The 15,466-nt window shown below is 39.9% G+C and overlaps 1 protein-coding gene across 4 annotated transcripts in view; it reads right to left on the minus strand.

Annotated features, from left to right (window-relative positions):
• The window catches only part of rab23 (RAB23, member RAS oncogene family), a 56,140-nt gene extending 41,836 nt beyond the window's left edge, over positions 1-14,304 (minus strand). Inside the window, exons 1-3 of one of the 4 annotated variants that reach the window (XM_087148345.1) lie at positions 13,900-14,034; positions 12,328-12,448; positions 3,992-4,287 (exon numbers count right to left, since the gene is read on the minus strand). In XM_087148345.1, coding sequence (XP_087004471.1) covers positions 3,992-4,024 — 33 coding nt within the window. In that variant the 5' untranslated portion in view covers positions 4,025-4,287; positions 12,328-12,448; positions 13,900-14,034. Of the gene's footprint in view, positions 1-3,991; positions 4,288-12,327; positions 12,449-13,612; positions 13,744-13,899; positions 14,053-14,194 lie in introns of those variants that run through there. The other 3 variants (XM_022252100.2, XM_022252099.2, XM_022252101.2) reach the window with 3 other exon arrangements.
• Positions 14,305-15,466: the final 1,162 nt, after the last annotated feature.

The following is a 15,466-nucleotide window of genomic DNA, read 5'->3' on the forward strand; positions in this document are numbered from 1 at the left end:
AAGTTTGAAATAAATACAAACCATGCTAACTTTTTTTTCCAGAAAAAAATGTTGTTCATGTCTAATTTCTGATTTTGACGAAAAATAAAGTGGTTCAAGGATTTGGACAAGTTGACTTTGAGTTGGTCCCATGTTACACACGTGTACCTGTAGGACCCTGGTTGTCTCGGGTACCAATCAACAGTCAGCGAGCAATGAATATGGACGACCATGACGTTACTGTACGTTTGTGCCCGTGGACAACGAAAACGTTGCTTGCAGTCGAGTCAGAGTGTTGCGGTACAGTGCTTGAGCTTCTGCTGACGTCATGGACGTGCATATTCAATACTCGCTCTATGCGGCTCATGTCCAACCTTTTTAATTTTGTGCTACATATCTAATGCTCTACATGCAGTCATAACAACTGCCTATGCATGCATTATTTTGTGGAATAGGTCTACTTAATAATACTTAATAGGCCTATTTCTACAGCAGTTTGTTTACTTTCTTGGTAAATCTGTTTTCCAAGAGGGTAATTGCAAACAGGATAGGCTTTTTTTTTTTACCTTTTACCTGCAGTTCAGATTTACAGTATAGGCCTACATGTTTGTATTCACATATACCCATATAAGTGGTATTTAAAGTAAATAAAGGAAAGCAAGGGGCAGCTGCTATAATTACACCAAATTTTGTCGAAACATTCGTCCGCGTATCTGAAGCACTAGAATCAGGCTGGGGGCCGCCGACCCCAAATTGCTACACTCTTTCTTTGCGGACGTCTCAGAAATAATTACAGAAATTCATCCAATAGCAAAATTTGTTACGCGCTGTGTGGAGACCAATTGACCAATTGAAACGCTCGTTATGTACATGTGGCCATGGCCAGTGCCGGCCCATGAGACAATTATCACAACACATCATTCGTTTATTAAAGATTGATCAAGATAACCAATGATTTGAAATGTATCGCCAAAAGACACGTGATCAGTGCTACATGTACTTGGTTGAAAGGTTAAATTACCACACGTTTTAATCATTTAGCAGTCCATAGAAAGTGACGGCAATGTTTGTAAAAAAAGAAAGGTCTGTATTTTGCACGCACTGATCCCAAAATCATGAAAATGAGGAGTCATCTTTGTCAGGTTTTCCTCTGTCAGGGTAGGGGAAACACCTTTTATTTCATATCGAAGCTCAGTGCTATAAAATTTTAACGATAGACGGTGTAACAAATTGTACAACCCCGGCCAATCCCTGCTATCGTCCCGGGTCAGCAGGGCAGCCATTGTACAACCCAGGCCACCTTTTTTGGACATCCCCGGGTACGTCCCCGCTACATTTTCGAAAGTCTTGGGTCCCCCGAGTCCGGGATTACAATCGACGGGTGCATAATTAACGTTATTCTAACTCAAAACTAACAATAAATCGGACACCATATTCCCAAATACTGTTTTGATGTTGCTTGGAAAATGTGTCCGACCATTTTTTGTTTTGTTCGGACAAACACAATAATAAGTGCTCGGCAAATGACCGCTGTCCGACTGTAATTATGAGAAAAGTTACAAATAAACTAATTCGTGTAGGATCTGAACTTCTGAAGGCGGCTCCTTAATGTCATGGAGTCCATGATAATATCTTGTAGATAATAATTGACTTCCCATAGTAGCAACCGCTGCACATATTCTGTTGACACCTCCAAGAGCCAGATAAAGTCACAACAGACACTCACTTGATAAAGCTGGGAAAAAATCTGAAGCAGTTGGAAGAGTTGAATGATGGGGGAAGGAAATGTCATTTTGTTATTTGCAGTAAATATTCTATTTCCTTAAATATACAGGTTGTTGAGCGCTTTTTAATGAAGAATGTTAATAACAAATTCTGACCCAGAGAAAGACCGATATAATTTACAATTAATTTTATGTACAATTTTAATTGACAGATCCGTTTTCGAAATGGGAACAGTAATATAAGTGAAAAAAAATCGTTCAGCTTAACTACGATGTGTCAGACACGAGCGTATTATTTTATCCCAACCGATTTCCGGTCCGTTGAAGCCGCGCCCAGGCAGCTAGGCTGCTGGCACATTTTCACCGTTCTTTGCACTGCATGACTGACGTTGATAACCCGCATTGCCCAACTACGAACAGCTTTACGAGCGAGGGCTACTCGCTGTGTTCCGGCACGCAACCTGGCAACGAGCGAGTCCCTCGTTTAGATCGTAATCCACTAGTTATAAACTCGCGAGTGAGGGGCTTCCCTTGCGAGGCCCCTCGTTAGCTTGCGAGGCGCCTCGTACTCGTTACAGAATTTCCTCGCTCGCGCTCGCTCGTTGCTCGCGAGGAAACGGACCTACATGTGGGCGGTACTGTAGGTGGACCTTCACCGACCCCGGTTTCCCTTGGCCCCAATGTCGGAGATCCTGTTGAGTCCTTTCACTACCTCGGAAGCACTACCACCACCTCAGGTCTATGCAGTACCAATGTCCTACGCAGAATTGGCATCGCCAGCAACATCATGGGCAAATTAGAGAAGCAAGGCCAGCTTCCCCGTCAAGCTAAGGTTCAACTGAGCTTGTGTGCTTTCTGCCCTCCTCTATAGGGCCGAAACCTGGATACTGAGAAAAAGAGATTAACAGTGTCTTCAGGCTTTCCATATGCATCATATACACGTACATGTACTAGGCATCCAGGGGTCTGACTTCATTTCAAATGCCATCATCTCTCAGCACACCAGGCTCGATAACATCGTTTCGGAGGTTGCAGGGAGGCAACAAACTTTGTTTGGTCACGTCCGGCACCTCAAAGCCCTGGCTCCTGCTCATCTTGCCCTCAATGCAGCCATCCAATTCCATCTTGATCAGCGACCTGCCACCTGGAAGAGGCTCCGCAGCCATACCCATCTCACTTGGCTTAAGCAGGTTGCCGATGCTGTGCAGCTGTCTCCAAATGAGTGCTGGTCCTTTGCTCTTGACAGGGGTGTCTGGAGGTCACTCCGACCCTCTTGATGGTCATGTGCAGAATGCTGATAAAATATTCCTACATGTACATGCATTGTGGCTAAAAACAAGCAAATTGAGTACAAGACTTGACTTTAATGTGAATGAACAAATGTATGTCGTACATGTACATGCATAGTACGTGTACATGCACAATGTACATGCACCCACATATACCACTGGCAGGCCATGTGCTCGCACTTGTGCACGAGTCTGAACATGGCATCAGAAGAGATCGACATCTTTCAGTCGTTAAGGTAAGAAGAACCTAAACAAGCTGATTATTGACAATAACAAAGATTACATGTACATGTAGGTCAACCCTTCCCTTTCAGAAGAAATCAGTTACTTTTTTTCTCATTCTGGATGATACAGTGAGCAAGCAGCGCAAGTCCCGAAACGATTGTATGCCAAGCTCACCCCCATGGACTACCTCATGTAAGAACAAGCACAATATGGCGGCTAACGGTCGCCACGAGAAAGAGGTTGATTACACGAATGATCGATCGCTGGTGAACAAGTATGGCTCCCTGTGTTCATTTTGTTACAAGTTGATAGATATGGTGTTATAGTTCATTATTTATAAGTAAGGAAACCCGCCTGCCGGCATTGATCCGTTCTAATGTCCGAACCATCAGTTCCAGCGTACATGTACTTTACTGCAGCATATGGAATGGTTGATGAGGGATAAAGTATAGGGAAAAGACTAAATTTTAGCCCTGATTTTATTTTCACATTTTTCGGGATCTAGAATTAAACAAGCGTCAAATTAAGTAGTGCATGACTTGATTTGCACTGCCAGGCCATGCTTGAAAAAATGGGCCATGATTTCACAAATCTGGCTGTGCAAAACACGGCTGCAAGGCATGCTAGCTAAAATGCTGATGTACATGTACATGTATCTTTATATAATTGCGGAATTTTCAGTATTATTTTCCTGGAAAAACTTCTAATTCATGTACCTAATGAACCTTTAATATTTTTGGACCTGCACCTCTTGAAGTTCAGGGTATACAATACCTTGATGGCTATTTCCACATCTTCTTCTTTCATTTTGAACACTTTGTCATATGTTATTTACGAAGAAGCTAAGTTGCTGTATCCCTTGATTTCCTGTTTCAATGTCAACAATGTGTAGTCATCCAGTACATGGACGTTATTGGCCCGGATCTTCTGAGCAACTGAACTCTGATCTTCTGTTTTAACTTGCAGAAGTAAAGATGACCAGTGTCTCTCCTATACGTGTACATGTAGTCCTGGTGGCCATTGGTTACAGCAGTTGTTCCATGGTTGATATGAATTGTATCATGAAAAACCTGCAAAATACAGCGAACAAACAAACATTTCACTTAATACTCAGTGCATACACATATCATGTGCACTACATTGCAATGTACCAGTACACACTTATTTTCAAGCAAACATGAATCCTCAGTTGTTCTTGGTCAATTCATGGCAACAAACAATTCAGTATACTACATGTACTCTTGTGTATAGTGCACAATCCATATTGCACTCTACATGTACATGTACAATGTACATACTGTGCTGTTCTACGGTAACTCTGCATATGGCTACGTGTACATGGCAGGTTCCTCAAAATATGGACCATTAGATAATGTTCAACTTTGGGGGTTCATTTTTCCTGAAGTGAACACTAGTGAATTAATTTCCAATGTTTGATGTAATGAGGGAAGTCATGGCTGATATCTGGAACAATGATGACCATGTCAACCTTTCAACTTAATTGGAGTTAATTAATTAATGTCTCGAACGTTAGCAATTTTGAGGGAGATGAACTCCCTGTTAAAATCCGAGCGAACAGAGTTTACTGAGGAGTGATAATCCCCGAGGTTATTTTACACAGATTTATCTGTGGTGAAAGGTGATAATATTTACACATATTAAAACCCTGATCACGAAATTAAAAAGTATTTCTCACAATTAACCGGGTGCCAAAGTCGGCAGTCACGAACGACAACGTCATTCGATTCTGTCATTAGTGTCAAAAAAATTGACTGCAAAAAAAGCAAGTAAAATCCATACACCGATGTACAACACAAGCTTTAAAAAAGGGTGCAATAAAGCACCACCAAACCATCAACCCTTTACGACTGGACGAATCATATTTTCTTCAAGTACGTCCCCAAAAACCACAGTCCAAAATACCGATCGTGGCGATTTTGCGGCTTCCATCAATCTCTTGCAGTGACATTAGAGAAACATTTCACTGCATCGTGGCCTGTTTGACCTTTGACATCAACCCAGATAGTGTACCCTCTTTTTTATTTGATATTCATGAGCCCCTCCAAGGAATGGGGATGCTCTGCGATTTTCTCTGCGATTTTTCTCTTCGGAACAATTTTTCTCAAAAGAAAAACAATCACTCTGAATGACATTCGCAAAAAAATGACGTTCGAGACACAAAATATGATTCCTGATGAAACTCTAATGTTCAGAGTTGTTAAGTTAAATTTTATTTTCAGCGGAGTTATCTCCAAAATAACCGGCAAAATGAAAATCACGCATGGAATTTTCGAGCCCTACATTTGACAGCATTTTGGGCATTCTTGAACGTCATGCAGTTTTTGTCAGAATTTTTGAATGTCATCAAAATTCTGTCTAATATGAGGTTCGCAACGAACATATTGTACTCATTATAAATTTTGAGGCAGCCAAACTAAAAGATAATTTTTGGTAGTCGAAAGATGCAAGACCTGGCAAATATGTTGGTATAGTGACAGTGATTATAAACGGTAAGAGAATGAAGAGAGCTAAACTTTTCTCATCATTTTCCGTCAATTTTGTGCTCTTTTTTCGTGGCTTATATTTTTAAAAGTTATTTCTTAGGTGCTTTAAAAAACATCAGTCGAAAAATATACTGAATTCTCCTTCTTCTGAATTCTCCTTTGGTGTAAACACTTTGACGTAAAACTTTAAATGAATTCAACTCCATTTGATTTGCACTGGTAGCCAACCAAATATCCACCATAAGTACATGTACATATTATGCCTAATTATCCCCATAATCATTTTTTAAAAATCTGAAGGTGCTAATTTGTATTTTACATGATAAAAGTCACTCTTTTAGAAGTTTTGAAAAATGACATCCAGAGTTGCATTTTGGTCCATTTTATCAAGAACATGCCATATGATGCCTACACAAAATGCAAAGCTGCAGAATTCACTGTAAGTTTAAAGTGCAGCTGCGATGAATTTTTCTGCATCTTGGTAGTTTTCGTCAGTGTATGAAAACTCTTAGACACGATGTCAATAACATTTTAATCGGTGCACCGCCAACCGCTGTGGTGCCCAACAGCACATTTTTCCAAGTCAACTGTTCACTCTCTACATGTGGTGCAGTCTCCAGCTCATTAAATATCCCTATTGTGTATTCGCTATTGTTATGTTAACGAGCAGCATGAATAAGGAAATTCCTCTCTCACACAAAGTGTACTGAGAAGAAATCCCCTTACATGTACATGTACTTCTAACTACCGGTACATTGGATAAATCATCCCAATTTCATACTTTTTTGCCATGGGAACTCGCCCTACAAATCATTGCATACATGTATTCATGTATGCATACGTGTAGAGCACAATAACTGTGGAGGAACGTGTTTGTCAAGTTGTTTGATAAGTCATGACTCGACTGAAGTTCACAGACAGAACATGACTATCTACATTTAACGATTTGTAGACAAGTCTACATTTAAGCCTGCTGGCTCCATGACAGAAACCTGGACAGTACCATTCCCAATTTTTTGTGAACTTCTCCTAGACAACATTTCTCCTCATACCGGTACCTCATACATACCGCAATGTCATCAGACTGAAGGTCAACTTGAATTGTGACTCGCATTACCCTACCCCTAAATGCTGTTATTCGCATTACGTGTGACTCACGTTTTCAACTTTCAGTCCCAGATGTGCTATCCTAGGCAGAAAGCCTAGGGTCAGTGTTGTTATAATTTGGTTTAGTTAACACTGGAGGAGGTTTATAATTGTCAACCTAAATATCCCGCTGGTTTTTACATAAAGATGACTTTTCTGTGTAATTTTTGACTCCCGTTACATGTACATCGTCACCTCTACCAGATTCAGTGGGTGTGTTCTGAAAAAGATTAGAACAGGTGGGGAATTGATACACTTATCGATGTTCCTGACCTTGTACAGGGATTCTCCTGACAACTTACATGGATTTACATGTACCTCTCTTAAGTTAAAGCCATATCACCCTGTGGGAACTTACTTAAATACAAATTTTCGGGCATCTCCTGCCCCTCGTCAGGTGCGAATACTTAAATGTGTCCTTGGAGAACAATGCAACGTGCATAGTGTTTCCCTTGATGAGCCGCGATGCGCGGGACCCCCAGGCACGCGTCGATGCGCTTCCAATCCCATGGAAACCAGGGTCTTCCATTTTTCATCCTTCAGCTCTCTATGGCTGTCCGTCCATTCCTCCTTTATGTTTATTTCAGGTTTAAGTTCTTTAATAATGTATATGCTGATTCCATCACCTGCCTCAGCATCGCGTCACTGGGGCTCTTGTTCAATATTTTTACCTCAACTTCTTGAGACTGCCCCTCATGTTTCTTTTGCATGTGTTCGTGCAATGCTGATGACTTCCCCCTCACGTGTTCCTGAACCCTCTCACCAAGTGTTCAAGCCGTTTCCCCAATGTACTTCTCTTCACACCCTTTGCATGTTAACTTGTAACTAGTATATCACCTCCCTCTGTTTGCACTGTCCTTTTCTGCTGTACTGCCGGCACACCATGCACTCGTTAGAAGTCTGTACAGTGTACCAGTACTTGGAACTCTTCAAGTTCTTACTGTTTTAAACTACCCTAACTATACATCTGCCAGATCTCATACCTTTTGTCTTTATCAAAAAATATACGAGTACAACTTATTCGTGTTGATGGAAACATGACATGTGGCATAACCGAAAATGCTGTCATACGTGGATTTCAAAAATTTCATGTGTGACATTCAGTTTGCCACTGGCTTTGTAGATCCCTGCTCAAAATTACATCAAAAGAACTCAGAGCATTTGATTTTCACCTTGAACCATATTTTATGTCTCACACAATTTTTTTTTGAGAATGTCATTTTGTTTCACTGATTTTCTTTCAAGAAACCTCAGTACAAAGAGAAAATCCCACTGTGTTACAATTTCTCGGAGGGGCTCACAAATATTGAATGAAAAAAAAGGTGCACTATCTGGGCTGATGTCAAAGGTCACACAGCCCACAAACAGCAAAACATTTCTGCAATGTTTTGAAATATTGACAGGAGTCCTGAAGTCGCTGTGATCAGTATTTTGGATGTAAACCTCAGTCCAAAATACTGATCACAACGCCTTTAGGAAAATGTTTATTCAAGTTGTAAAAGGATAATACATTGTACATGTACATGTAGCTCATGGTGCTTTCTTGCACTCCCCTTTCTAAGCTTGTGCTGTATACTGTTTTTGAATTGTCAATCGTTACTTTCGTTACTTCTGACTTCTGGACCTGGCAATCTGTAAGACATTTTTTTAAACTTTGTGACTGTGATTTTATAATGATCTGTCACCCCCCACAAATGTGTTCTAAAATTACTGCGGGAATTATTACTTCCTGATATTTTTAGATGGCTAGGATTTAAAGGTTGTTCACATTCATCTAATATGATGACATTTGAGAATTTCTTAATCAACTCTGATTAAGTTGAAAGATGAGCATGGTCGCTGGTGTTCCAGATATCAGTCATGACTCCTCTTATTTCATCACAAATTGTGAATTAATTCAATGCTGTTCACTTCAGGAGATAAGAGCCCCCAAATTCATTGTTATGGCTTGTACATTTTGTAGCCCCTGCCTTACAGTATAATGTATGTATACACGTACAGTACATGTCCTTCAGCAGAGTTTGTCCATTTTGCAGTTTGTCTTTTTAACTTAAAGCACATACATGTACTTTTTTGAAGTAAGCTTATGCCAGTTTTAGTTTATTCAAATGAAACGAAAGTAAATGAAACGTAGGTGACAAACACATTTGGTGTGTACCCATACCAGCATATTTCAGTCATAACTTCATGTATGTATTTCAAGTTACATAAATGTATGAAGGTGATTTAAGCACCAATGAACTTTTCTTGATCTGCTCTTTCCAACAATACCAGACTTGTGGTTTTGATGAAAAAAATATACCTCAGTGGCTGGTTTCAAAACAGTATGCTGATGCGCCAAAACATGACGTGGCCCTAACATACATGTACAAGTAGTGCACTTTGAAATTTTGTCTCTAGTGTCTCATTGCAGAAAAAAATTCAAACTCCTAACATTGTGATTCATAAATCTAGATTCTGCCGTCCAGCTACAAAGTTCCAATGAAATTTTATTTTGGTCTGACTTTCAAACTTTTTTGGAAGTGCAAAATTAGCTCTTGAAAATTAAAATATGAAAATAATTTCTGACATCTTTGTACTGGTAGTTGGGTATGATTTATGTTACATAATGATATACCAGAATTATTTAACTTTAAGAACTTCTTTATTGCTAAGACTGAGGGCTTACGTGGAATTTTCTGAGATATCTTCAACTGTGCCATGTTAGGGGACACTTACATTTAGTCAACTTGTAATAACTTGTACAAAAGTTCTGGAGTGCCATCATGTATATCTTTTCAAAAAGTGAAGTATATGTTTTCAAAGTTCACTTTTATGAGATATTTTCCCAAGTTTGTTCAAGATATGAATTCCACAGTTCATTCCCGTAAGATCTACCGTTTAAATACAAATGTTGTTTTTTGGGGGGAAACAAATTGTTTTGTAAGATAAACGTGTATTTTCCAAGTTTATTTTTAGAAGATTTTCTTTGTAAGTTTTGTCTTTATGAGTTATATTTTTTGAAGTTGGTTTTCATGAGAAATAAATCCAAACCTGATAATGCATGTCTTCTGAAAATTAATTTGGAAATATCTCAAAAAAACCCAAACTTCAGCAAACATATATCTCGAACAGTGTTCCAGCTACATGTACATGTACATGTATGTACCGGTTGGTGATGGTCAGTGATCTCCATCACAGCATTCTACAGTCAGGCACTAAGCTTGATGAAACAGCCCTTCGGCTGGAAAAACATTAACCACTATGAAAATTTCAAATTTATACATATACCCGGAGGAACGTTTGGAAAGAGTTCCACATACCGTACATGTATGCACACTCAATGCCCCTGTGCACAAATGTACTATGAGACTTGGCTGAAAAAAAAAAACTAAATGTAAGCTTCAGAATTTTCCTAGCTAAATTTCATTTTTATGACATGTCATCATTTTCCGATGGCCATTGTAACATTTTGAGGGAAAATTAGTGTTGTTCATACCATGTTCAAAAGGCGACTCGTTTAGTCAAAGTTACTCGGACTGGAGAGTACATGTACATGTACATGTACATGTAATAGGAGACACTGTGTATTCTTTGTCCCCGATTTCCCAATTTGTTTGAATTTCTGCCGAAGTTTAATGACACTGTCACTGAAGTTGTCACAGAGGTTCAGAAGTTTGTATCATTAACTAAATGTAAGTAGATTGAAGTTCTTCAACAAAGAGGTTTGGCAACACAGTCTATGATGAAATTTAAGCGAACGTCGAAGTACATGTACATGTACGTACTCGTTACGCCACGTTAACAGCTAGGGATACTTTACGATTTCAGAGAACTTCTCCATATTGGGAGATTTCTCCCGATATGGAGAAAAATATACCCTCTATTGGGAGACCTGTCTCCTGATCAGGAGAAATGCAAACAGAAATGATGCTGGCGCCCTCTATAGATCAATGGCGCAAGTTTTTGACCTCAGGTTTGAATTCTACAGCAAATTTTAGCTAGGGGTCACGAGAGTTGCAGAAAACTTTACCATGGAGTTTTCAAGACATTTATATCTTCAGATTAAATCTGTGGGGTACATGATAAAGGCAATAGGCCAAGACCTATTAGGCCTACATGTTGTACATGTAAATTTTGACATTTTGGGCCTTTGATTCTTAGAAATTTTGCTAAGTTTGTAACTGTTCATGCCCTATCCGTAGTCTTTCCACCATTATGGTCCTGCTAGAAGTAACAAAAGTTTCTACTAAAGAAGGGCAGCATTGTGCTTAATTAGGACATGGTGGTCGATTACTCTTTTTGAGTTGTTTCTCAATACATGCATTTTATTTTCCTGCAACATGAAGTTTGTTTGAATGACTCATAAATAAATACTCAAAATACATGTATCTCAAAAGGGAACAGGGATACTATTTGTTTGGCAGGTAACATGCATTAATTCATCACTCTTGGAAATTATAAAATGTGTTTTGAACTTACAAAATCATACATGTTATGTCAGATGAGACAGCAACATGAAAAAAATTAGACCCCTAATTTCTGAAATAACTAACATGTACATGTATGTAAGGTGGGTATGAACCGGCTAACTGGGTGGAGGCAATGTTCTGTAGTTTTGTATCATGGTCATACTTTTTTCCATTTTTATGAACATACATGTACATGTACAAGCTGCACATGTACACTGACAGCAGGGCTTAGTTGCCAAAGTACATTTTTCAAAAAATATTAAAAGTTACGGCAATACCCAGTGCAGGAATAGTTTTCCCGCTTTAGTGCATGCTTAGCCCCAAGATCTACGGACTCCTTGCTCTACCTCTCTGCTCCAAGAAAGGTAGTGAGGTGTGTGCATGTACATGTACATGTATGTGCACCCTTAAAGAGGAGATGGGAGTAAAACAGGTAATGCTTGTGATAATGAAATTCATGATGAAAATACATGTACATGAACATGTAGATGGCACCATATTTGTATGTGTACACGTACAGATAGTTGCACAAAAAAGTATTCTTGCAAGTAGTTCACCCATCATGCCCATTATGAATGTTCAGGTCTTGACTTCCCTTTAAAACCAGTGTTGCTTATGAAATGGGTGGCAGATTCAAATTTCACATCTCTTTATCGGTAAAATTTTTACAAAATATAAAGTTGTATAAATTTGATGTTACATGTAGGCTTCTGCTCAACAAGAACCAATGCCACATTTTTTCAAACGCTGTGGCTGTTGTTATGGCAGCTGTAACACATATCCCATTTTCTATCATTACGACACTGCAACTATGCAAGCGCGCCAACTTAAGAACAGATTTCGGACTTTATTTCCCTTTAAAAAATCCTCCAAAGCCGATGAGAAAAGAAAAAGATTCCTGCTTAGGCCTACACAATTAGAAACCAAAATAAAAACAAGTATGATATAAAACATGAAATTTAGGCCAAAAAAAATAAAATGGTCGAAACGCGGATTTGAACTCACACACCAGTGGTTCGAAGCCTTCCACCTTGACCACTCAGCCACAAGCGTTCAGCAATCCACGTAATTTTAAAATATATAAATCATCGTAATGATCAGCTACGTCATTGCGCTTGCGCAGTTCATTGCTGTAACGACAGAAAATGAGAAATGTGTTACGACTATCGTAACGATAGCCACTTCATTGGTCAAAAAGTTGACAAGGAAAATAAGTACACTTGCGAACACTATACAATTTAATTAAATGAATTGGCATTGTAGGTATACATGTATGTTTGGTGTGATCAGCTGAACTGTACAATAATTTAAGTTACAAGTCCAGCACAACTGCATGAACCTCCAACTTCACATCCTTTTTTGAAACAATCTCTCACAACCTTAAATTAAAAAGGCATTGGCAGATCCTGGAATTGTCAACAAATCGTGCAGTAAGATTTACTGGTTGTGCAAAGATCAAGTGACCAAGCGTATCAATCAACTGCACCTAACATATGAGGCCAATCTAATATGCACAGGAGTAATTAGTTTGTGATAGCTTGACAATTGTGGCCCAAAAGTAGGCTACAGCTTTACAAGGTAAAGTCGACAGGTGCCTGAAGTCTATCATCCTTTCCTACATGTATATGTACCGCGATGCTTGCATGGCTTTCAGGTACTGGCATTAGTGTTTCACGTGCCTTGTACATGTACATGTATTTCAAGCAACAAATGTACAACTTAACTGCAAAACTGGCATATTGAAAGCAAACCAGATTTATAATGAAAGAGTTAAACTGTTGGTATTGCAATGACTGTCATTTCTCATACATGTTAAACTAGTACATGTAGGCCTACATCATGTACATTGTACCCCTCCTTCCTCCATGATTGTACATCATCATGTAACTGTATCAGCCTACAACACTTAGGCCTAGCATGTTTAGCCTACATTCAACCCCAGAGGCCTACCTATGTCTCTTCAAATGTTCTCCCAATAAGGACAACACTTCAAGTGGGACAGTTTGTCAGGTTTCTTTTTCTCCTGATCAGGAGAATTCTCCCAATATGGAGAAGTTCTCCAAAATTGTAAAGTATCCCAGCTCTGGTTAAGGGACTTATTGTCAATGTACCGGTACACTGTATACTACCAGAGCGTTGGTTACAAAACCGTCAGTAACATGGCTACGGAGGTACATGTACATGTAGCCTACATGTACTGGTTTCCAGGTGAGGAGTAGAGTAAGCCCAACTTACTTAGCCTACCTCTTCAGTGAACATGGTAAAGAACAGACAAGTTGAAGTGGAAAACTCACAAAAATGCAGTGCAACAAGCTTTGACGGTAACATCAGCAAGTTGAGGTGTATAAACAACGGATGTCATAATATTGCATAGGCCTACATCATACATGTACGTTGACAAATGTACATGTACATGTACATGCACTGTACTTGTCAGTGTAACGTTGCCCCAGATGGGGGGAGGGCAGTCTGCTGAACTCCCTCCTCCGTACTATGCTCGAGCCCACAGCGGTCTCCAAAAAGTGGAGACTCCGCAAAAACGCCTTCTATGCAACCCCTTTTCCGTTTATGGATCACTCACCCCATCAAACCATCGACGTAAAAATATGGGCGAATTCCAGTTTGCAGGAGTCCGTGAAATTTTGGTTTCGATTCCCGACCGCACCGTTGACTCACCAATGCCAAATACAGTCAGGATCTGTTTGGTCTGGGAACCAGATCTGCAGACAGCGTTATTACGTAGATCCCCAGAGCATGACATAACCAAAGAACGTAAATGAATGATGAACCAAAATATACTATGCTTGGGAGCGAGTGTGAACTCGTTGTCGGACACTTATCGGGCGTGAGGAGCGTACACGACAACGGGTACTTACATCGTTCGCTCGTTCAATCCCCGTCCCGCACGCGTCCCGCACAATGATGACGCTCACCCGCCCCAAAATGTTCTGATAAGCGCTAGGTACTCAAACTATGTGTAACGTTACGGCTAGCCCCAGACTGGGGGCCAGTCTACTGGACTCCCTCCGTATCCTTGTGCCCGTAACAATCTCCAAAAAGTGAAGACTCCGCAAAAACGCCTTTTATGAAACCCCTTTTCCGTGTGTGGATCACTCACCCCATCAAACCACCGACGTAATAATATGGGCGACTTCCAGTTTGAAGAAGTCCGTGAAATGATGGTTTCGATTTGGACCATTCGTTTTATACTGCAGTGATAAACTCCCGATCGTTTACCGATGCCAAACACTCAGTTAGCATGCATTTGGTCTGGGAATCAGACAGCGGCCGGCGCGGCGGCGTAATTTTTTCCCAGGAAGGTTAGGGGGTAAAATGGGCGTTTTTCATCTAGGGGGGTACATGAAGTTCACAAACTTTTAAGTATAAGACACAACAAAGTTGCTTCTCTAGCCGACTTCCATGCCAGTTAGGAGAGCGTTACACTTAGATCCAACAAGCCCGAGGGGTCGATTCTATGTGTATTATTTTTTCTTGGTGGGGAATAGTTGGTTGGAGGATGTTTTATAATAGGAAAGAAAAGTCCAACATTTACCCAAGCACTTAAGTTCATAAGTGTCTACCAAATTGATCAAACTAGCAGTTAACCACGCTTATATATGATTATTACCCTAAACATTCCTGGGAAAAAATTACGTCCCCTTAGGCTGGCGCACCCAATCAGTCAGTCGAACGATACACGTACCCACTGATCATCCCCATTCTTAATTGATCTCCATTATAATGAAATAGTATTAGAAAGGACAGTCCTAGTCATTACTTCCCCCTATACCTACCCGACGGAAAAGTGGCATGATCCCCCTGTACCTACCCGACCCCCTCTCAAAACCCCCCAATTTCTTAAACCCCAAAAATGTTCACCAACCTCTGTCAATTTCAGTTGGGTATATACCCACAAAGTTTTTAATCGCTTCATAACCCAAAAAATTGATAACACTACTTACAAAAGACAATGTTATATAATTACCTGCCATCAGATGTAGAAGAGTTTTATAATTTAATTAAAGTAAAACCCCCACCAGAAGCGTATGTAAAAACCAAAGAAGACACATGCCCGCACATTAAAGAATAGAAGACGGGTTTAGATTAGATTAGATTAGATTAGATCACCGGATACAGCCCCCCCCCAA

This window comes from Acanthaster planci, linkage group LG18 (genome assembly GCF_054643075.1).
Source record: "Acanthaster planci isolate LZ-2023a linkage group LG18, COTS_SCS, whole genome shotgun sequence".
Taxonomy (NCBI): domain Eukaryota; kingdom Metazoa; phylum Echinodermata; class Asteroidea; order Valvatida; family Acanthasteridae; genus Acanthaster; species Acanthaster planci.